The 22,999-nt window shown below is 43.2% G+C and overlaps 1 protein-coding gene across 3 annotated transcripts in view; it reads right to left on the minus strand.

Annotated features, from left to right (window-relative positions):
- The window catches only part of Atp8a1 (ATPase phospholipid transporting 8A1), a 200,873-nt gene that overhangs the window by 36,397 nt on the left and 141,477 nt on the right, over nt 1–22,999 (minus strand). For all 3 annotated transcript variants that reach the window (XM_050149965.1, XM_050149964.1, XM_050149966.1), the window contains 4 exons: nt 8,964–9,147; nt 8,760–8,870; nt 1,038–1,112; nt 813–935 (listed from right to left, as the gene is read on the minus strand). In XM_050149965.1, coding sequence (XP_050005922.1) covers nt 813–935; nt 1,038–1,112; nt 8,760–8,870; nt 8,964–9,147 — 493 coding nt within the window. The remainder of the gene's footprint in view (nt 1–812; nt 936–1,037; nt 1,113–8,759; nt 8,871–8,963; nt 9,148–22,999) is intronic.

A 22,999-nucleotide genomic window follows, 5' to 3' on the forward strand; every position in this document is an offset into this window, starting at 1 on the left:
GAGGAAGAGGCTCAAGGAAGGGCGATGGGCGGAGTAATAGAACCATGAGATCTGAGAGTACAGGGGAAGACTGGAGGTGGGAAGACACAGCGGGGTGGGAGAAGGGACAGAGAGGCTAAAATCATCACACAGAAGGAAACCTGTTGCTTTTTAGGCTAATGACGAAAACAGAAAAACAACTTTCTAGATAAAAACAAAAAAACAACAACCCAGGCAAACTACAGTTTTAGACAAAATGCTGGATGCTTCATCTGTGTTTTTTAATTTTAAGCCTTGGGGCTACCTAGCAAACAGGAAGTTACTTCCTGGAGACTATAGTTTTAATTAATGTCCAACTCAACCAGTCTAAGATTCTAATGAGAACGTTATTTTCTCTGATAGGAGACTGGGAAAGAATGAGATAACGCTCCTCACCCCAATATACAAGTAAAGCCAGGCTGTGTCAGGCCCAGGTGACTAGCTGGTGAGAAGTGACCCATTTCCCACACTGTCTGAAAGGACAGGGACATGGCCTGGCAGGCCACGTCTACTCACTGCTGCCCCAAGAACCCTGATGAAGAGTGGGTTCATTTTAATTTTGTAATCTTCCAAAAAAGAAAAACAAGAAAAAGAAAATTCTAACAAATAAAAAACCACAAAACTCCCAAGCAATCCAATCCAACCAACAAAATTCATTAGTCCCCCATACTCGGAACCTTCAATTGACTTCTACACTCAGTACTCTGGAGCTCTTGGCCGAGGCAGGCCAGATGGCCCAAGCTTCAGCCATAGAGAAAACCCCTCTGAAGACTGGAGCGGACAGCAGCTCCTACCTTGGTGTTGAAGTCCAGAGCGTTCTGAGATGTTTTGTACAGCTCAGGGTACTTCAGCATGTTCTCCTTTCGGCACGACCTCTCGAATATCCCCAGGGTTAAGGGAGGCATGGCTGTAAACATCTGAAGGCACAAACTGCTCGTTACACCACACGGCAGATGAAGGCGGTTACACTTAGCTTCAGCCGTAAACAAAACAGGGATTATCAAATGGGCTCAACTTACCACATTATAAAGTCCTATGCACCATCTCTCAAAGAGGATCTGTCCAGAAAAGCCATTGACAAAGGCAAACCAGATCTAGGAAGAAAACAGGTCCCAAGTCCCAGAATTAGGACAGAATTTCAACACATGGAACCCTAAAAGGTAGCACCAGCGGACTGTCTGCAGGTCTCCGGACAATGACATTTCCTGTCTTTACTTTTGACTTAAAGGGGCGCTTTCATTATACAGTTGCCATTTGAGACAGAATTTGCTCTATTTGCCAAATCTAAATACCTATATGGGCAAGCAATAGCAGATTTAAAAAATGGGTATTGCTTCTTCATGTAAATATATTTATGTCATTAAATTTTCATAGCTTTAATTCCCCTTTCAGAATCCTAGAAGGATTTGGTTAAAGATTATTTTTTTATTACAGATGTTCTTTATTTAGGAAGTAATTTCCTGTAGTAATAGAATTATCATTCTCTCCTGTGTCATGTGTGTAGTTTATATAAATAATGTCACGGTTTATTTTACTTGAGACCAACTGTATAGTGTCACAGCTTACTTCTTCCCCTTAACATCACAAAGAGCGCTGGAATTTTCACAACCCCTTAACGCACTGTTAATGGATTCAGAACTTGCAGTGTGGAGATTCGGCTGGTTTAACAGCTCTTGCTATCAGAAATGATTCCTAACTGAAACCTTACACATCTTCCTCCTCCCTTGGGATAAACATTTCAAGTAAAACCTAACGCTTTAAATATGTTTCCTTTTTTTGTTCTTTTTTTTTCTGCGGTTCTTCATAACTATTGCCATCAGAATGTTAAATTTGAATTTACATATTGAAATCTTTTAAACTTAAAATTTAAATTTAAATTTTCCATTCTGTGTAGGCGTATGAGTCTGCATGTGGGTGTGGGGACATAACTGCAGGTACCGGAGGGGACCAGAGGCACGTGATCTCCTGGAGGTGTAGTGACAGGCACTCATGAGCCCATCTTCAACTCCAATGCTAGAATAAAGTCAGGTCTTTAATTACTAGAACATGTTTGTCAGTGTCTTTGAAAGAGAAACCCTTACTTGGGAAACAAAATTTAGGAGTAATAATGATTTTAATTCAGCGTATTTAAAGCAAGTACAAAACTAAAGTGATTACTGGCAATACCTTGAAGAAAGAATGCATTTTTAAAAAGCCAACCTAAATATAATTAAGAATCAAGCGGACTTGGAAAAGGAAGACGCCTGGCCCAGCAGGAAGCTCATACACGCAAAAGGCACAGTAATAGCAGGCAGCCGGGAAGAACGGTTTGGCGTGCGGCTCCAGAGAGCACTTGGAGTCACAGAAACCTTGCTACACTTCATGTTTCCTTTAACCTCATTGTGGAAGCATGAACTGCTACAAATTCGACATTCATCAGTATGAGCCCAGGACGCCCCCTGCCCCCACCCCATGAACAGTTAGTTTCTGTACTGGCCTTCTCCGTGTTTATAGTGGAAGGGGACGGCTGAGCAAGTGTTAAGCGTGAATGCCTCCAATCCAGCGCACAGGGAATGACTAATTTTAAATGCATTGTTAAACCATGATACTGTGTTAAAGTTGATACTGTGTAAGCTCATGTTAATAAAGTGTATATGGCCAGTAACTAGAGTACAAGATTAGAGTTTAAGACCCTCCTTCAAGCCAATGAGCAGACAAGGTTTCAAACACAAAATAGCTCCCAAATAAACCAGCACGTTTGCATTCAAAGTATATTTTAAAATATAGAAGCAGACTGTGTTATAATCGAAAACACTTAAGTGGGACTTAACACATTTTTATCACTGTGCTTTCTGGATGAAAGGTATGTGCCATGTGCTTAGAAATTTATCCTTTGTACTTCCAAAGCTTAAGTCTCCGTGCTGCTTTTCTTTTTAAAAGAGAACAGATTCGAATGCCTGCATAAGGGCAGAGTCTTTCAATACAGGAGACATCTTTATGTAAATAGTTGGTATTCAAACGTTTGCTCTCTGCTTTTCTTTTAAGGAGAAAGAGAATATCTTTGACAGAAAAGTCGTCTACCATGATCACATTAGTCTGAGATTTGCAGTTCAAGTCATAACACACCCCTAAGACAGAACCTGAATTACCATAAGCACATAGAGCCCCTCCTTTCACCCAACTAAAGCCCTGGATGTAGAAAGAAAGCATCAGACCTTTCAGATTATTTAAATTCCCAGGGAATTTACTTCCCAGCATAGCTTACTGGGAAAGTAGCACCTTATTGAGTTTAATGACTTTCTAGGAAGGAGAAACCCTACATTGTTTTTGTGGGCTCTAAGAAAACCTAGATGCCACCAAGTATCTTAAAGAAAAGCTCCTCTTTGTTAGGAAGGGAAAGAAAGGAGCCAGTGATTTAAGTGAACACCTACAGCCACTGCCAGGCAGCGACCCGAGCAAGCTGTCTATTATCGCCACCTGCTGAACCTGTGTGTGGTTGCAATTCCCAGCAACAGAAGAGCTAGCTAGTGATAGCCCTGGCAGGCCAATGGCAAGAAAGCAGTTCTTGCTGATCATCTATTACACCCTTTGGGTTTAAGACCCCGTTCCTTATGCATTCTTTTGTAAGCTCCCCCCGCCCTTCCCGCAGAGGCGTGTCAGCTAAAGCCTCACAGACATCTTCCTGATGGAGCACCTCTGAATATTAAGCAGCGGCTTGCAAAGAGTCAGTGGGGTCCCTGCTCCCACGCCCTATCAGCACACAAGCAGAAAGGAGAGATCCCAGACTGGCGGTTGTCCTGGCTGGAGACATTCAGAGACGCGTTTTCTGCCTATTCATGCTCAGTATTGACATGAGCCATTAACAGCTGCAGAACTTGTTTTAGCTGGCAGAAGCTGGGTACGGAGGGAATGGATTTAAAAGTTCAACCCACGTCCAGGACAGTTGAATTATATTCAAAATACATTTCCAAAAAAGTGCCACCAGAAAAATAAAAACGAAGCTTCCAGTGAAGTTTCTATCTCGCTTCCTTTTAACCCCTTAGGAATGCGACCAGCGTTAAATAGCTCATGAAGAGGCTTTATGTTCAAAGCCAAGTCAAATTCAGGGCTGGGTAACCACAAGTCACATAATTCTGGGTTCGAAACAGGGTGTGAATACTTCATTTTCACTTGAATTAAACAAAGTTTAAGTTTCCCCATTAGAACCTATGTTTTCACACTTCATTGTTGCTGTCGGTCAGATTTAAGGAAAAAAAAACCCAATTGATTGTCAACTAGTATATACTTAAAATACGAACCTATTTCATTAAAAATTATACTTTGTACACAGCTCTCTGTTGACAGACCTTACATTCTTGGCTTAAAATTCTTAAAACAGAAGCAATCTATATAAATAAAGTATATCACTCTCTCATTGATTTAAGTGAGATCATATAATTAGGAAAGTTAGATATATAGAGGGGACGGAAATAAAAATAATTCTTTTAGGGAAGGACCACAAATGTATATAGAAAACGAACATTTTGTTGCTGCTATTGCTGTTCATTTTTTTGAGACAGTCTAACTTGGTAGCCCAGGCTATCCTCAAGTACTAGGATAACTGGTGAGCACCAAACTCCTGACTTCAAAGATTAAAAAACAACAAAGAAACAAACAAATACCCAACAACAAAACTTATAAATTACTTTGAAAGTCTGTATTAAACACAGGTTTTCCAGATCAAATCTAATGGTAATCAATGAGGCTATGTTTCCATGTATCTGGCTACGTTAGCTAAGAGCATGGTAACCTAACTGCAGATGTGAAGGGATGAAGGGATGACATAGTCTGGATACCTCAAAATTAGGGGTCCCCATCCCAATCTAACGCATAACAAGAATTCTGACAGAGGTGACTGAGCCAACTAACACAGCAGACGCGGAGTGAAAATGGGTCTTATTTCCATAAAGAGGGGGGTGGGCCATGCCCTTCCAACAGATGCGTTTGAAATGTCCACGGGATAGAGGGGAAGGTGGCACCGACAGCCATCTGTGAGGATGTGGGCAGGTCCTCGGAAGAGTGGAAGATGGCTTTCTGAGCAAATTATTCACATTCCTCAGAGCTGTCCAGAGGAACGTGGAACTCAGACGACCTGGAGGTTCATTATTATGATACAGTTTCTGATGACCTAGGGGCCAGATACTAAAAAAAAAAAAATAAACAAATAAAAAACCTGTAAGAAACCGTGGGGAGCGGAGGAAGCCCCGAGGGAGCGAAGTACTGAGTGAGTGTGGGCTGGTGACAGGGGCATAGCCATGACAAAGACTCCACAGGCCCACTCCCTGGGGTGAGGCTCAGAGGGATTGGCAAAGCCGGGTGTGAGTGCTGTGAGTGTTGGCAGAAAACGTCCACCACAGCTTTCACCCCGGACATTTACAGCTTGAAGACTGTTGGCTTACAGAGACCGCCCTACAGAGTAGCTGGACCTGCCCCCTAACCCAGCTCTACACCATAAGCCCCACTTCCTTGTGTATCTATACGTAATATCGCTGCCTCCTTCTTTAGGTGTATGCAATACCCCTGCCTCTATGTTCAGCTCTTTCTAATAAGAACTCTCAGCCTCTGGGTGATGTGGTTTCTCCAGCAGAGAGCCCAGACCACTCAGCCCCAGATTTCTACATTTTTCTCCATTACCTTGTCACTGCCCCCCTCCCCCTGCCCATCTGTTCCAATTCCCCAGAGCTATGCAAGGAACTGACAACGAGCCTTTGAGATGGCTCAGGAGGCAAAGACTCTTGCTCCCAAGACTGAAGATCTAAGTTCTGTAGTAGGAAGCCGCTTGTTCGTTCCCAGCTGCCCAGATCACAAAATAATCACTCAGAAACTATATTATTTGCAGTACTGTTTGGCTAATAGCTTAAGCATATTTTTTAGCTTGCTCTTATATCCTAAACTAACCCATCTCCATTAATCTGTGTATCACCATGTGTTTGTGGCCTGCCGGCAAGGTTCCAATCTGTCTCCCTGTGGTGGGCTACATGGCTTCTCCTGATTCTGCCTTCTTTCTCCCAGCATTCAATTTAGTTTTCCCTGCCTAGATCTACTCTTCCCTATCATAGGCCAAGGAAGATTTTTTTTTATTCATTAATCAATAAAAGAAACACATATACAGAAGGACTTCCCACACTAAAGTTCCATCCCCAGAACCCATGTAATGAACCTGGATAGAACAGATTCCCAAGCTGGGTGATGACACATGCCTTTAATCCTAGCACTTGGGAGGTAGAGGTGGGTGGATCTCTGTGAGTTCAAGGCCAGCCTGGTCTATAGAGTGAGTTCTAGGACAGCCAAAGCTACACAGAACAACTCTGTCTTTAAAAAAAACCAAATAAATAATGAAATAAAATAAAATAAAAAGAAAAGAAAACATCCCTGCGAGTTGTCCTCTGGTTTTCTGTCTTCTGAAGTTTATACGTGTCTACATCCATACCCACAAAATAATAAATGCCAAAAAATAAAAAAAAATAACAACTGAGTAACCCTTTCTTGTTCACTTGTCCACCAGCACTGGTGCTGCCTGCTCTGCCCTGCAGGCCACATACATGTTAGAGCACTTGGCATGCATTCAGTCCAAATTACGATGCACTGAAGCGATGTGGGAAGTCCTTCCATATATGTATTGCTTTTATTGCTTAATGAATAGAGTTGTTCTGGCCAATGGCTTAGCAGAGCAAAGCCAGGCAGGAAATCAGAGCAGAGATAGAGAAAGAGAGTAGGCAGAAGGAAGGAGATGCCATTGTAGCTACTGAAAGAGAAAGACTCTGCAGCTGCCAGAACCTTACAGTCATGGCAATACACAGATTACTGGAAATGGGTTAATTTAAGGTGTAAGAGTTAGTTAAGAAGAAGCCTGAGCTAATCGGCCAGACAGTGTTGCAATTAATATAGTTTCGGTGTGTTTTTCTGGGCGAGGTGGCCGGAAAACAAACGAGCAGTCTCTGACTACATTGAAGGCAAAATATGTACAAGATTTCATACACTGGGCACGGGGGAAAGAATGTAGGATATAAGCACAAGCACAAAAATATTCATAATTTTTACATCGGTGAGGGTGATAATAATTTTAATTATATTAAAATTAAAAATTTTAATAATTCAAATAGACAAATAGACTTAAATGGACTTAAAATAGAATACTGAAATCAATTGGATTTTTGTTGTGGCATTTGCTAATGCAGCCCCTAGAAAACTTAGAATTACAGACGTGGCTTCCATTGTCCTCACAGGCCAGCTGCTGGGGTTATGGCCTGCGCTTGACGTGGTCTGTCTGTTATTTGACGCCTAGTTTGATACCAAAATATCTGCAGGGTAAAACCAAGTTTTAATTCTCTGTGTGTACATACATGTTTGCACGTGTGCAGATGCCCATGTGTGTGCATGTGAATGGAGGTCAAAGGTCAGCCTTGGGAATCCTTCCTCAGGAGCCCCCGACTGCTTGTTGGAAACACTGTCGTGGAGCTCGCTGAGCAGGCTAGGCTGGCTGATTAGCTCCTGGGACCTGCTTCTCCAGTGCCTTGATTACAGACGTATGCTGCCCCATGCCTGCCTTTTTACATGGGCTCTGGGATTCGAACTCAGGTTCTCGGGCTGACAAGTCTTCTACTTGACCAAGGGAGCTCCCCAGACTAAGGCTTCCTCTGTTAAGATGATGTTATCGTTGATATATGGAAAGAACCTAGAAATAGAATGTTTTAGAGCAATTCCTTATCTAAAGCCTTGTTATTTGCCAACCCCAGGAACTAAAAGAGATGGCTGGCAAGAGGTAGAGAAGAGCCAGGATAGTGGTTCTCAACCTGTGGGTCACGACCCCCTGTGGGGGTTGACCAACCCTTTCACAGAGGTCATGTAACAGATACCTTGTGTATTAGATGTTTACATTATAATTCATAATAGTAGCAAATTACAGCTATGAAGTAGGAATAAAACTACTTTTATTCTTGGGGGATCACCACAACATGAGGAACTGTATTAAAGGGTTGCAGCATTAGGAAGGCTGAGATCTGCTGATCGAAGACAAGAATGCCTGACAGCTAAACCTAGTGCAGTTCCTGATTGCACTCATGCGCCTCCCCGAACCAGAGCTAACCATTATCCTTGACTTTGTTTTTGTCCCTCCTTGCTTTCATCCGCCCCCCCCCATCACCAGGATTGTTACTTTTTAAATACAGTTTTTCACACGTGTGTATTACCCATCTGGCAGTGTGCTGAAGAAATTCCATACACGCTCAAGCTTTAGAGTCTTCAAAGTTTTAAAAATGGAAAACATCATTCATTAGCAATTCGACTTCGACTTCCTACCAAAGTGACCTAATACTTTTAGCTAGTATCGAAACATTGATGACTATTCTCACGGCTGCCGTCTTATTTGCTTGAACACAACAGGTATTATAAAACGTGAAGAAATGGCACAGCAGTCAAGAACACTGACTGTCTTCTGGAGGACCAGGGTTTCAGTCCCCACAATGCCTCACAACCATCTGTAACTCCAGTTCCAGGAGATTTGCCCTGGTTTCTGTGGGTGCTGCAAGCCCATGGTGCACAGACAAACAGACATGCAGGCAAAACACCCATTCACATAAAACAAAAAACAAATCTTAAAATTGCTTTTTTTCTTAAAAAGTGAGACGATGAATTACTTATTAAAGCAACGAAAAAGATCTCCACAAAGAGAGCAGTTAGAATTACGAACGGGAGGGGCAGGACTAAGCTTAACGCGCCGCTACCTCGATGATGTAGAGCACAATGTTCTTGTAGAAGCAGTACAGGATGCACTTGGAGACTCGGTTGTAATTCCAGGCACCGTGAACCATCAGCAAATTCTTCAGATATTTGAACTAGGAGAGGAGCGGAAAGACATTAGCATTTTCCTCTTCGCTGTCAGCCGCTGGAAAGCAGTGTTGGTGTGTTTCGTAGCTGTGAGGCTTTACCTGAGCTATGGAGTAATCCGAAGAGTTGGCTGCCTGCAAACCTTCATTGCCGCTTATCCCAACCCCCACGTGGGCCGTCTGTATCATGCTGACGTCATTGGCGCCATCTCCAATCGCAAGTGTGATGACTTTGACTTGTTTCTTAACCATCTCAACAACCTCGGACTTCTGAAGAGGAGAAACCCTTAAAAAAAAAAAAACCACCAAAAACAATAACGAATGACTGATCGATCACTCCTGTTTCCTGAAAAAAGAAAATTGGAGATGCTGTTTTTGACCAATTACATGAAGCAAAACATCTAGAGGATTGGTTTTCTGATGAACTACGAGGAAAGGGTTCAAATGGTTGGTGTTCTGTGAACCTGTCTGTCGCTTCAAGGGAAATTTAAAACAAAAAGGATAACAAAAGTCCTATAAGCAAATCTCTAGGTGATATCCAGGAGACATAATGCTTTCTTAATCATTTTAAGTGACAACAGAAATTTAATTCAAAGAGAAGGCATAACAAGCTGTTGAGGTGCTAAGAGACAGTTCAGTGGTTAAGAGGATATATTGTTCTCGCAGAGATCAGGATTCAGTTCCCAGCACCCATATCAAGGGGCTTACAATTGCTTGTAACTCCAGCTCTAGGAGATCCAATGCCTTCTTTGGGCCTCTGTGGGTACCTGCCTCTCACAAGCACATTCTCCCTTATATACACGTACTTAAAAAGCAAAATACATCTAAGACAAACAAAGCCAAACAATAAAATTACTAAATAGGTTCTATTCAGGGTCTTGAAAGAAAAAGTTTGAAACTTCCGAGTGCTAGTCATATATATATAATGTAAAACAACACAAAACTATGGAAATTAATAGTGGGGGGCTGGCTGGTCTGTCATCCCATCCTCAGACAGTGTTGTGAGCATCAAGAAAAGTAAAATTCAGATACTAGAACACAGTCTATACACTCCATTTTCTTCCAGAGGCACAGACAAACACACACGCAGAAATCCAATAGCCTCTTCTGCAAACATGGACCCGGAACAGAAAGCACCAGCGTTTATACTAATATCACATTTGGTATTAAATTTGAAGCATTTTCCATGCATCTTAAAAAGCCATTTTAGAAATAAGTGCCAAGATAATGATGGAAACGTTCTAAGACAGAGAGCTTTGGCGGCAGCACAATTAACCTAATCTATTGTCCACACTGCGCTGGAAATAGAAAGACAGGAAGACTAAACAGTGAGTCAGTCCAGACAACTATTAAGATAGCAATTAGAGCTGGGTGTGGTGGTGCACCCTGGTAATCCCAGCACTTAGAGGCTGATGCAGGAAGGAGGGTCATAAGTTCTAGGCCTGCATGGGCCCCATAGCAAAGTGCTGACACACACCACGGATAAGAAGACACACATGGGTAAAAAGAAGCAACCAAGGTATAGAATGCTAGTGCACAGAAATATCTTAGAGCTGTACCACCACCACCATCACCGCCTCCACCTCCACCACCACCACCTCCACCACCACCACCACCACCACCACCACCACCATCCTCATCATCTTGAGACATCTGAAGCAGTGTCAACCCAAGCTGGGCTTGAGTTAGTTATGTAGCTGAGGCTCATTTGACTTCCATTTTCCCGATACTAGATTATAGCACGCGCCAGTCCACCCCAGTCAGAGATAAAGTCTTTATTAAAGTAACCACCACAGATGTGTAACAAATACTTGCTGAAATACCTCACAAATCACTTGCTATTCTTTTGAAAAATAAAGGCCATTTAAGGAACGGATAGGTCTTTACATACACTCTTTGATTGTGCTGATAATCCTCAGCAGTGGGAACTCCGCACAAATCTGTGCCTTGAGGAGGCTCTACTGCCCAGAGGAAGGGAGCGAGCCAGGTAGGAGTGAGGTACGGGCAACTCTGAATCCTGCTGCTGGAAGTTGGAGAAGCCCAGCTTGAGCAGAGTCACTGACAGAGTGGTCCAGTTGCCTCCTCTGTGCTCTCAGAGGCTGATCCAGAAGAGAAACTGGTAAACAGCTGCTATCTCAAGGAATTATTTTTAATTTTTCTCTTTGGATTTCCTTTCGGAGCCTGGCAACGGTACAGAATGACACAGCTCTGAACTCAACCAGAGAATGAATATCAGGCTACTAATGGCTCATTTCAGCGTCTGCCTCCATTTCTCTTCAAAGCAATTTTCATTCCATTTTCATGTTTTATTTAATTTTTCTTAACAGGCTAATATAAATTGGTAAGCCCACTGGCCTTAGGCCAACAAGGTTTTAAACACGGGCTACGGTTGACATTTGGTACATGTCAGGAAAGAATGCTCACCAGAAATGCTATAGAAAGCAAATGGCAGTGGGCATGAATGAAGGGAAGCATTTGAGAACATTTATCAAGCTCCCTTGAACGGCTCCCAGTCTACACACATCAGAAAACCACACTGTGGAGCGAGGACATTGTGGAGCCTTTTAATGAACTGAACCCACATAGTGAGCTAAACCAGTGACCTACAGGAGCTTCAGAAAGAACTACGCTGAACCTTCTTCTGTCCCTTCTCGGTGATCACAGCCAGCGACTCCCGTTTCTGCTCCACACGGTGATACCTGGTTTTCTTAGCCATAGCATTCTTTAGATTATCTCAGCGATCTAGCAAGCATTGAATTGATGGCAAGCGCACTGAGATACACAACCTCGGTAAGTGCGGTACAGAATAAGCACAACCCGGAAGGCACTAAGTCAACTCACAGAAGCAGAAGAGCGTGTGTGTGCACCGCATCATGTCCAGGCTGTGGCAGAAGGTGCTGGGGCAGCTGGTGGCCATTCTGAGAGATGGGGGTGCTTCAGGGAGTATTATGGTTAGTAAAACTAAGCAATAAAGATTTCGAACAAGGTGTGTGTGTGTGTATGTGTGAGTACACGTGTGTGCTAAAACACATACCAACTAAAGCACACACCAGCAGTCAGAGGATCACCCTGAATGTTGGTTCCTCCCCCTTTCACTTTGTTTGAGACAGGATCTCTCTCTCTTCTCCCTTTTTTTTTTTTTTTTTTTTTTTTTTTTTTTTTTTTTTTGCTCACTGCTGGGTATGGCAGGCTGGCTGGCAGTGACCTTCCAGGGATTCCCTCCTCTCTGCCTCCCATCTCACTCCAAGACTGTTAGGAGTCCATACACATGTTGCTGTGGGTGCTGGGGATTTGAACTCAGATCTCAGGTATACATAGCAAACGCTTTACCCACTGAGCCCACTGAGGATTCTTGTCCTTCAAATCCAAAGCCTGAAACTTTCTGGGTGCCAATGTGATGTTGGAAATTCAACATCAGATCTCATGTGACAAGTCACAGTTAAAACACATTGAAATATATAAAATTATCTTCTGGCCCCGTGTTTTGGGCTTATGTAAAACCTTATAATAATTTATATAGTAATATTTAATAATATTAACAATTATTCAATTATTTAATTAATAATTAATTGATCATAAGTAATATATAATATGATGAAATAATTTTTATGAAATATGAATGAAAGTCATATTTAGATTTGGGGCTCATCTTCACAGTATCTCATTACCTATAAGCACATATTCCACATTTGAGGATCCTGAGTTCTGAAGCATGCAGAACCCTAGCATTTCAGAGGAGGGACACTCCCATGGGTGCTGTTTTTAAGGCAACGACTTGAAAGTGGCTTCTTGATACACAGGGTGGGGACACGGGGGTGCACAACAAAGCGAGCATAACGTGACTCTCAGGCTTCTGCCGCGTTAGTTCCTTGGATGCACTGGAACCAGAACTCTGAGAGAAATAAATAAACACCTCCCTTTGGTTGCTTTTGTTAGGATATTTTATCACAGAACCGGGAAAGGGAACTAAGAAACGGGTATGGCACATAGCCTCTTGATAGTTCGCCTGGACTTAGTGCTTATCACGAACTCTATGTCCAGGGCTGGGAGTATCGAAGCTTCAGCTTTCTAAGTACCAACAGTGACCAACTATATAATACACAAGCGTCGGAACAATGCTGTTTTCTTCTCCCAGGTGTGTACATGTCTGTATGTGCGCACAGTTTGTCCCACTTGTGGGCTTCTAGCAAGACTGAAATTGTTCAAGCCTGTCTTCCACGGTTGCCCTTGCTTTTCTGGAAGCAGTAAGCGACTCTACTGTGAAGGATTGCTAACATAGCATGGGCTGCGAAGGTCTGCTTTTCTTCCTGCACACCGCAAGCAGAGGGTGGTCCCTTGTGGTGTAACCTAGCGGTGAGCTGAATGCAGTGTACGTCTCAGATATTATTCTGGCGGCAGTGTCTGCACATGTTATTCATTATTGTCTCATTTGTTACATAGTAACTTTCAGTGCCCTGTGCACATTAGAACAGAGAGCATAGGAATGTTTTGTCATTCAAGCTAAGATGTATATAGGTGGTCTATTTAAAAAGTTGTTTTTACGTATTTGAGTGTTTTGCCTGCATGGGTGTCTGGTGTCAGCGGAGTCCAGAACAGGGTACTGGATCCCCTGGAGTTGGTGTTACAGGCAGTTGTGAGCCACCATGTGGGTGCTGGGAATCAAACCTGGGTCCTCTGGAAGGGCATCCAGTGCTCTTAATCACTGAGCCATCTCTCCAGGCCCAGGTGGTCTAGCTTATACAGGTTTTGTTTTGCACTCATTTAATGGGAATAATTGTCTTTCTGAATAGAAATAATGATTATATGTATATGCATCTACACAGTCTAAAGAATTCTGTCAGGACTTTTTATGGGGTAGCCTAGACTTATACTGTAAACTTAAAAGTTAAGAACATTATATTGTCAGTACAATTTTAAATGTGTAGGTGGGATTGGTTTTTTTTGGAGGGGGGTTATCATCCTAAAACATAATTTAGTATGATTAATTATTATATTCCTTTCAGCTATCCATTAAAGGTAAAACCCTCAGGAACATGGAGAGCTATAGTTGCAGTTCCCACTGTAATAATAGACTCTCACCGAAAGCATCTTAGAGGAGGAAACACTATTTCTGTTTCTATCGACAGAGGAAGTCAGGGCAGCAACTCAAGTAGGAGCTGGAAGCAGAAACCCTAGGGGGTGCTGCTAGCGGGCTTGCTCCCTGACTCCCAGCTCACACTCAGCTTTCCGATCCAGCCCAGGACACCTGCTTAGGAATGCTGACACCCATACTGGGCTGGGATCTCCTCCATCATCAGTTAATAATAATCAAGACAATCCCCACCGACAGTGCCCAGAGGTCAGCCCAATCTGGGCCATCTTTCAATTGAAACTCCCTTCTCAGGTGATTTTAGGCTGTATCGAGATGGCAATTAAAGGTAACTAGGGTAATTAGTTATCATAAAGTGTTTTATGCACGCAGTAACCAAACTTTGATTGTTAAGCGTGAGGCTCACTCCTGGCTGCTATTTAGGAGTCAGCCAGGATGCGCGGTGCTCTCCTTTCCTACTTACTTCCCTAGCTCTCTCCTGTGAATATCAGTCTATTCTCCATCGAGCCGTATCAGGCTGACTAATAGCGCGGTTACAAAAAGAGAGAAAAACCTAATTTGATCTTACTGGTTTCCTTTTCAACTAAAATTTGTAAGGCTCATTAATAATGCTTCGAGCTGAGAAGACATTAATTAATATGTGGCCAAACCACATACCAAAGTTACATGTGTACTGGAACGGTGCTAGAAGCTCGTGGAGGATTCAATCCTGGAACGGAAACATCAGCTGATGCAGCAAATCCTAGGGCTACTTAGCATAGGGCGCATAGTGAAATATTCAACCACCCCCGCGAAAGAAAACCGCGCCATTCAAATGACCGACGAGCAAGCACCCGCCTAACCTCCAAAACCAACATCTGCTGATGTTCTGTGCACTCAAAGGTTCGGAAGAGACTAGACAATGCAGAGGCCAAGGTTGCAGAAATAACACACAGATAGCTCTTCTTGGGGGAAGGAAGAAAAATGGAACAGCAACTCCAGAAAAGACTTCCTTTCTGAGGCCCAGCTTTTCTTGTGGAGTGTACACTTACATACAGATCAAACACAGTGCCTTCAGTTTCAATGGTCCAGACGATACTTTCCACAGGGATCGTTCATGTCGGCCGCGCGTATCTGAGGGCTGTGGTGTGCCCCCTGCACCTCAGCAAACCGAAACTGGCATTTAGATCTAACAACGGGCATGAAAAAGAAAGCCGCTCCTTTCTTAAAATTTTTTTGGGGAAATTTTATTGTAATGTTTACACCGAGATCAGAGTTTGGCATAGGTTAAAGTCTTCCACTGTAGCTCAGTGGAAGAGTGTGTGGCGAGCATGACTCCCTCGGTTTAATCTCAACGCTTCCTTCCTGTTGCAGGATGTTACAGCGGGTACCAACTCCTCTCTCGTACCTCGATCTGCAAGTTGTCCATATGTACCCTTTCCTCACTTCTCTGTGCCCTTGTTGATACATCTGTGCTTCAAAACCATCCCTCCTGTAGGGCGCCTTCCCTTTCTCTCTGCTCCATGTCCCGGAGCTGTCAGAAAATCCTGCCTACTTTTCGAGCTGTTTTCCACACATGGAGCTCCAGCAGAGCTCGGAACTCAGACTTCCTTTAATTTTCCTTGAGCCACACATTTATTAAAATAAAGATAAGCACCCGAACCCATCACGGGCTCCTAATGAATTCCGCCTCCCTCTTTAACATAGCAGGGTCTGCAGGTTGAGAGACCGTAGAAACATCCTCCACTGTGTATATCATGTCCTTAGCAAATCTGAGCTGAGGAGACCGTAGGTAATGTATTGGGTGATTGCTATTTGGCTGAAGGCTACAACAGAGTTCTGGTTTATCAGCTGGTGCCAAGCTTGGCGGGGAATTCTTAGGGGAGAGCTGCAAAGTTCAGTATTTACCATCGACGAAAAGCAAAGGCCTCTTAAGGATCTGAATGTACTGAGATACATATGCACATTGGAAGTCAGTAAAATATAAAACAGAAAGGACAAGCTGAGTAAGAGAAGATGTAATTTAAGATGGATGGAGATGGAAATCAAGGTAGCAGCTACTGGTAAGCAACGGCAACATGAGGGGCTCCTTGGACACTGGCCATGCTGGAGTGAGCTGCCTGTGGACTTTGTAAAAATGTGCTGAGTATGCACACACAGTTTTTTTTTTTTTTTAAATATTTTAACATTGTTTCTAGTACAAGTAACTGTGACTGAAGTGTGTGATGTGTGTCTTTGCATTGCTGAGGTGGCTTTTCTAGAGTCTCACCTGACGCTACCATACTGAGTTTCAGCAAGCAGCATTTGGTAGCTCTTAGGTTTCTTGTCTATTCTCAGGAAGTTCATGCAAACGTGGACTTTCCTGGCGTAGTGCATCAGAAGTGGCTACCACATACAATAAGACCCAGAGTTCCTTCAGCATCCCTTAGTAGAGGTGAAAGAGCAAAGGAAAGGAGCAAGAGTTGAGCAGAGGATCAAGTTAAAGCAAAATATGGGCATTTTATGAAGCTATAAAACCCACTCGATATGTCCTTTTGTCAGGCTTCTATGAAAGAAACAGTCTCTCCCACAGTTCCAACATTTATTCAGATTTTCTTGGAAGTAAATACAGGGTTGACGTTCATTAACAGTTTGTAAGTCTTCTCAGAGTAAACATCTGCCCGGCATCCCATTGGCGTGCACATTCTCTTTGAGGAATGTCTGTTGAGTATTTACTGGCTTCATTTGTGCTCTCTAGATACCTCTTAAGTAGGACATTTATTTAGAGATGTCCTTGAGCTAAAGACAATCCCCAAAGACTCAGGAAGTAGATCTTCATTGACTCCCCCTTTTAGTCAACATACTTCTGTTACAACAGAAAATATACAAAGTGTCCCTTTAGGCCTCTTCTTGGCAGATGGCATTGGGCAGAGTAAGGCAAAAGGTTTTGCCTGGAAATGCCACTCTATGTGACGACGCTTACTGAATTCAAGTGGACTTCTTTATTTATGTATTTTTTTAGTCTACCATGGGGGGGATAGTCTTAAAGGGGTTAAGCTTTGATTAGAGATGTTGCAAGTAGAGAAAAATGCTTACTTCAATTTAACTTCTGCTTTCCAGGAGACATGAATACATAAATTATGTAGCAGAACGGTGATTACTAGACAGTCTAAAAGCTGGAGGCTCTAAGCCAATTTTCAACCAACTGTCACAGAACGTAAGTTTCAAAATATGTTTAAACTAAACTGACAACTACAGGGGGAAAAAAAGTAAGACTCTTTGAAAAGCTGGGTTATGTGAACTGATGAGGACCTCGGAGACCATACTCTATTTAACACAGCGATACTGCTCTGTGGCCTTCCTACTCTTCTGGAGGGAAGGGTCAGAGGAAGAACAGCTGTATCCCCAGACCAGGAGCTAAGCAACAGAGAGGCGCAGAGCAGCCAACAGAAGCAGAGTTCATCCAAACATTGCAAGGGTGACAGGCAGGTCTCTGAGCAGGGCTCCCGAGCTGGGGTAGGAAGGTACTGTAGGAAGGAATGTGTGAGCATGAGCTCCCTCAGTTTCCGCCTCTCAGTAGCTCTCTTCTACCTGCTCCAGGCAGCTGGGCACCCTGGAGGATTTTATCCCTGCTACCATTTCTCAATCTCATCATGTTGCAGAGAGAATGATTTAATTCAGTGTCTAAGGTGCCAGAGAGTCGTAGAGTGAGAACATGTTTCCTGAATCCCCAGTCAAAACAGCATCGTGTGCCAGGTGGTGGTGGTGCATGCCTTCGATACCAGCAGTTGGCAGGCAGAGGCAGGTGGATCTCTGAGTTCGAGGCCAGCCTGGTCTACAGGGAGAATTCCAGGACAGCCAGAGCTACATAGAGAAGAAACCCTGCCTTGAGAAACTAAAAAGGAAAAACAAAGCAAGCAAACAAACAAACAGCAAAACAGCAACAAAAACTCCATAAACAAACAAACTCCTTCTCCAAACCAGCACTATGCTAATATATAAATGGGAAGACTTAGGGCAAAAGCATGCAAATGGAGACTATACTTTCATTCCCTGCCATCCAGACCCGAATAATCACACAGAATCTTTATTAATTACAGCACTGCTTGGTTAATGTCTTGGGCATATTCTGAGCTAGCTCTTACATCTTAAATTAACCCATTTCTATTAATCTGTGTATCACCACGAGGCTGTGGCCTACCAATAGGGTTTCCAGCACCTGACTCCTTTGGCAGCTACATGGCATACTCTTTGACTCTGCCTACACACATTCTCTGTCTCTCTGTCTCTGTCTCTCTCTGTCTCTCTCTGTCTCTCTCTCTCTCTCTCTCTCTCTCTCTCTCTCTCTCTCTCTCTCTCCCTCTCTGTGTTTGGATTTCCTGCTTGGCTTTACTTTGCTAAGTCGTTGGCCAAAACAGCTTCTTTATTAGTCAGTGGTAACAAAACATATTCATAGCATACAGAGGGGAACCACACACCAAAAGCGTTAGCAACTGAAGTCAGGATTATTTCTCTCTAGATTCTAGAACCTCAGGATAGCTCTTGATTTAGCTGTTTCCACAAATCCCCATGAGTCTTGGAGCAAAAATTGTTTTCTGTAAAGAGCTGCAGGTCATCTGTGAAACGGCAATGGTCCACACCATCCTGCATTAAGCACATGTGTCTGCTCCCAATGGAGGAGGTGAACCAGAACTTTCTTTTGTTCTTCAAAAGCAGCTGAAAGGGCATTCCAGCACATGTCTGTGATTCTAGGATTTGGGAGGAGGAGGAATGAGGACCAAGAATTCAAGGCTAGCCTGGAATTCTGGAGATCCTGTCTCTAGATCAGCCACTTAAACAACCAACTGAACAACCAATATATCTGTGATCATGCCAAGTAAGAAGCAGTGGACCTGGGCAAGGGAATAAAAGGGAACAAGTATTGGAAGGGGATGCTTATGTTGACATGTTGAAAGCAAGAAGCTCTTGGAAGTAAATTGCCCAACAGTAAACACAAAAGTTGTGTAGCGTTGTTATAGGACCCAGCCATTACAAGCTTAATAGAGGCCCGCCTCTCAGAAGTTTACCATAAGGCAACAGTTGGTTTCAAGAAAGACTACAAACTGAGATCACCCAAGAACAGACCATCCAAAGGAAATTCCTAATATTACAAGCATTGTAGATAGGATTGACTGCCAGCACACACCCATCACTTTTCACCAGGACACCCCTAGACAAATGTTAGCCAATCAGGGGTCCTGAACCTTAAAAATCCCTCAGCCCTACCTTTGCTATTATAAAAATCCAACCCCAACTGAGCTCGGGGCTCTCTGATCACGCCAATATGTTGGACACACGGAGAATCCGAGTTCACAAACATCTGTGAACACAGAGCTTGCTAGACTGATAAAAACAAGGCTATGTTTACTGTTTTGATTTCAGATCCCCCCCCCCCCCCACACACACACTTCTTTTCTTGAGTTATAACATGTAGCCCATACTCTGTAATACAAAACCAGGACTCCAATGCCTTGGATAATTTTGGTTGGGGGGATTAGCTCTGTCTGTGAACAGTCCCCTTGGAAAACAGTGGTGACTGAGAGATGCAATGACTACTGACAGAGGCCAGCAGCTTCTTTTAATTCAGTGGGAGCCTGGAGGGATGGAAAGCCCATTTTCGTAACCGTGGCAACTGGGCCAACACTAAAGCCTCTTTCTGAACTGGGTTCTGATGTCAGAAGAAATCTGATAGAATCCTGAAGACAAAGTGAATGAGAGACTCATCTGTTCTGGGAAGATTTTCCTTGTTGCGCCAGTAGACCATAGTAGATGGTCCGTCCACCTCTTAATTATCTTTATGGATGTGGACTGACAAGCAGTGGGCTGGAAAGGAGTCTCAATTTGAGGAATAACCTCAAAGGGTTAGCATGAGCACGAAGGAACTTGGGAAATAGTATCATTACAGTATTTTGAAATAAGAATCAATATTTATCAGAGCATCACTCCTCTAATAGAATAAAATCTAGAGTTTCCTGAGGCTGGGAGGTCACGAGAAATGAGGAGTGACCCTGGGGTTCATTCTCCAAGGACCATACACAGGCTCACTCCACATTCCCCAGCTGTGATAGGAACATCATTACACTAAGGTCAGTACGAGGAATGAGAAAAACACGATCTCCGCCAGCGGTTTCTATGTGAAGAGGCACCAGGCCAAGGAGGTGTACAGACATTAATCCGGCTGTGGCACTGATGTAATTATAATTATGTGTTTTGACCGGCCGCAGAGCCAGGCCTGAAGCTTCTCTTTAGGGAAAAGAGTATGAAGATAATTAGAATTTTAAAAAAAAAAGTCAAAAAAGGTATTTTTATTAAAACAACATCAAAATCCTGAATAGAACCAGTGTCTGCAATTCAAAGCCCCCAAACACCCATAAAGCAGATGATGTGGGATTCCCCTCTGTATGCTGTGAATACTATTGGTTAATAAAGAAAACTGTCTTGGGCCTGCACAGGAAATAGAGGTAGCTGGGGTAGACTAAATTCTGGGAGAAAGGAGGCAGAGTCAGAGAGAAGCCATGGAGCCGCTGCCAGAGACAGACATGCTAAAACTTTACTGGTAAGCCACTGCCACATGGTGATACACAGACTAATGGAGATTGGTCAAATTAATAAGTAAGAGTTAGCCAATAAGGAGCTAGAGTTAATGGGTCAAGCAGTGATTTGAATAATACAGTTTCTGTGTAATAATTTTGGGGCCAAGCAGCTGGGAACTAAGCAGCGGCCGCACAAGCAGAGGCAGCCAAGGAGGGAGGAGGCAGCCACACACATCTTTATAAGGACAGTGTCAGCACTGAGCTGCTGGTGTGTGGCAGGGTGAGTCCCTTCCCGATCCCTGGCCTGGAAGGGCTCTGAGGTCCATATGACTTATCATCCTCCAGGACAAGGATCTTCAGGGAGAATTTCACAAGCACAGAACATATTTCTTCTCCCTCGACTCTGCTTTCTAGTGTTCTTCTGTTTTTGTTTAATTTTGTGGTTTATCTTCTTGAAGAATGGAGGGAATGCATGAAGCTCTGCTGCTGGGTCTGTTGCGTCAGGAAAACTGGCCTCCTGCATCTTTCAGACCAACTGATTATGCTCACAGTAGAGTGGACAGAGACAGCAAGGAGAGCACGTAGCAAGTCATCCTTGTACTTGGTCAGTATAATACCCACGCCAAGCACATAGTAGGCATGTCATCAATGCTAACTTGAGCCAACTGGCCACTTTATCTAAACATTGCTGTTTTGTGGTCTGTGGTCTGTTTCTGAGTAGGAGCCAGCAGTCATAACACTGATGGGTTTTTGAGCAATCGCCTGTTGATCCTCATGATCCCATTAGCGAAAGTGACTAAATAGCTCAGCGTAGTACAATATTATCCTGATGGGAGCCTGTGAGAGCTGAGTGTTACTAAGCACTTGTCAAGACATTGCAAGAAACCAAGAAAAGTTACTGAAGCCCCAGATTTTACAAAGTATGAAGATGCCCAGGTAAAAGCAAGAGTAGAAGGTCATTTCTATTTTTGTGATAAACAGAGAACATGACGGTTATGAACACTGAGCATCTATGGAATATATCACTCAAGAATCTCAGTCATATTAGTAACATCCCACAGAGAAGAACAGACTCCATAGGTAAAATAATTAGATGCCTGAAAATAACAGGCAAGTCTTAGTTCTCTGAGGATTCTACAGCTTTACAGGTCAAAGCGGTGCTTATACATGATCCTTACAGGGTGTGGTTTATGTACATCCCAGTAATTAAATTTCAATTGAAATTCAAAGAGTACATGTAAGGTAGATAAGCGGAGACAAAAAGTGGTTTAAAAGGAATAATTCTCCTTTATTAGTAAATAGAACTTTTAAAAGTATTTCGAGCAAAGAAAAGAAAGCTAAGGGCAATGGTGAGAAGAGAGACTAAGAAATTCTCGAGAAGCCCCACGCACACTCTGTCTCCTCAGAAAAAAGAGAGTTGAGGTAGTGCCGTGTCTCTGGATCCACTGTGACCAGCTGGTAAGAGTCAGTCAGTGGACAGCAGAGGAGAATCCTTAGCCGAGGTAACCTCAGGAGAGGAGCACGGGCAGTGCTAAGCAGTACTCTAAATTCTCAGAGGAAGACAATGCCTGACAAGAAAATCAGACAGGCTAGAGCTCAGCGGCGCTTGTGTGCATGAGGCCGTCATAACTCAGAGACACGTAAATCTAGGATATGAGCAGTTTTATAAGTTAGGAGGCCCGAGTCTTAGAGTAAATAAGCAGTCATCAGAAAAGTATTCAGCTGTTTGGAGAAGGACTCAGTTTGTACCTCCCAACATGCGAGCCCCACAAAATAAATTCTAGCAGTTGGACCAACCATCTAAATAGAGACAACAAGGGCCCTTCCATAAATGAACCAAGATGGAAATAGATGCAGATAAATAATTCACACCCCCTCCGCCCTTCTGGTGCTGAAGGTCAAAGCTAAGGCTAAGAGCTCACTCTATCACTGAGTCTCGGCTCTGGCTCCGTAACTTTCTTTTTCTTTCAGTATGGGGGTTTGAACCCACAGTGTTGCACATGTTAGGCCAAACCCAGTGAACTACATTCGCAGTCCTCTTGAGAGTTTGTTTGCTTATTTATTTATTTAGGTATATAGTCTCCCTAAATTGTCCAAGCAGACCTGAAGCTTTCTACATTTGGCCTTTTGCCTCCCAAGTAGCTGGGATTATTGGCCTGTGCCACATACCTGGTTGCCATTGGCTGATTTTATATACAGATAACGGCAAGGAGCTGCTGGGTTCAGATTATGAATAGCATCTAGTACGGATCGTTAGGACTCATTCCAAAGTCTCTGCTGACAAATCCACCTCACTTGGTGAACCTTGGGACTCTGGTAAACAAATGAATGCACCTAACATTTGTAATTTCTGGATTAAGAAAAACAGTATGGAACTTTTAACAATTAAAAGCCTAAGATGGGGCAGGAGAGAGAGCTCTGTAGTTAGGAGGCACCGTTCTGCTCTCCCAGAGATCCAAGTTCGCTGTTACTAGCACACAATTGTCTGCAATTCCAGCTTCAGGGGGATCCAGTACTTG

Source organism: Alexandromys fortis, unplaced genomic scaffold, assembly GCF_014885135.2.
Source record: "Alexandromys fortis isolate MF-2015 unplaced genomic scaffold, M_Fortis_MF-2015_v1.1 scaffold_0, whole genome shotgun sequence".
Classification (NCBI taxonomy): domain Eukaryota; kingdom Metazoa; phylum Chordata; class Mammalia; order Rodentia; family Cricetidae; genus Alexandromys; species Alexandromys fortis.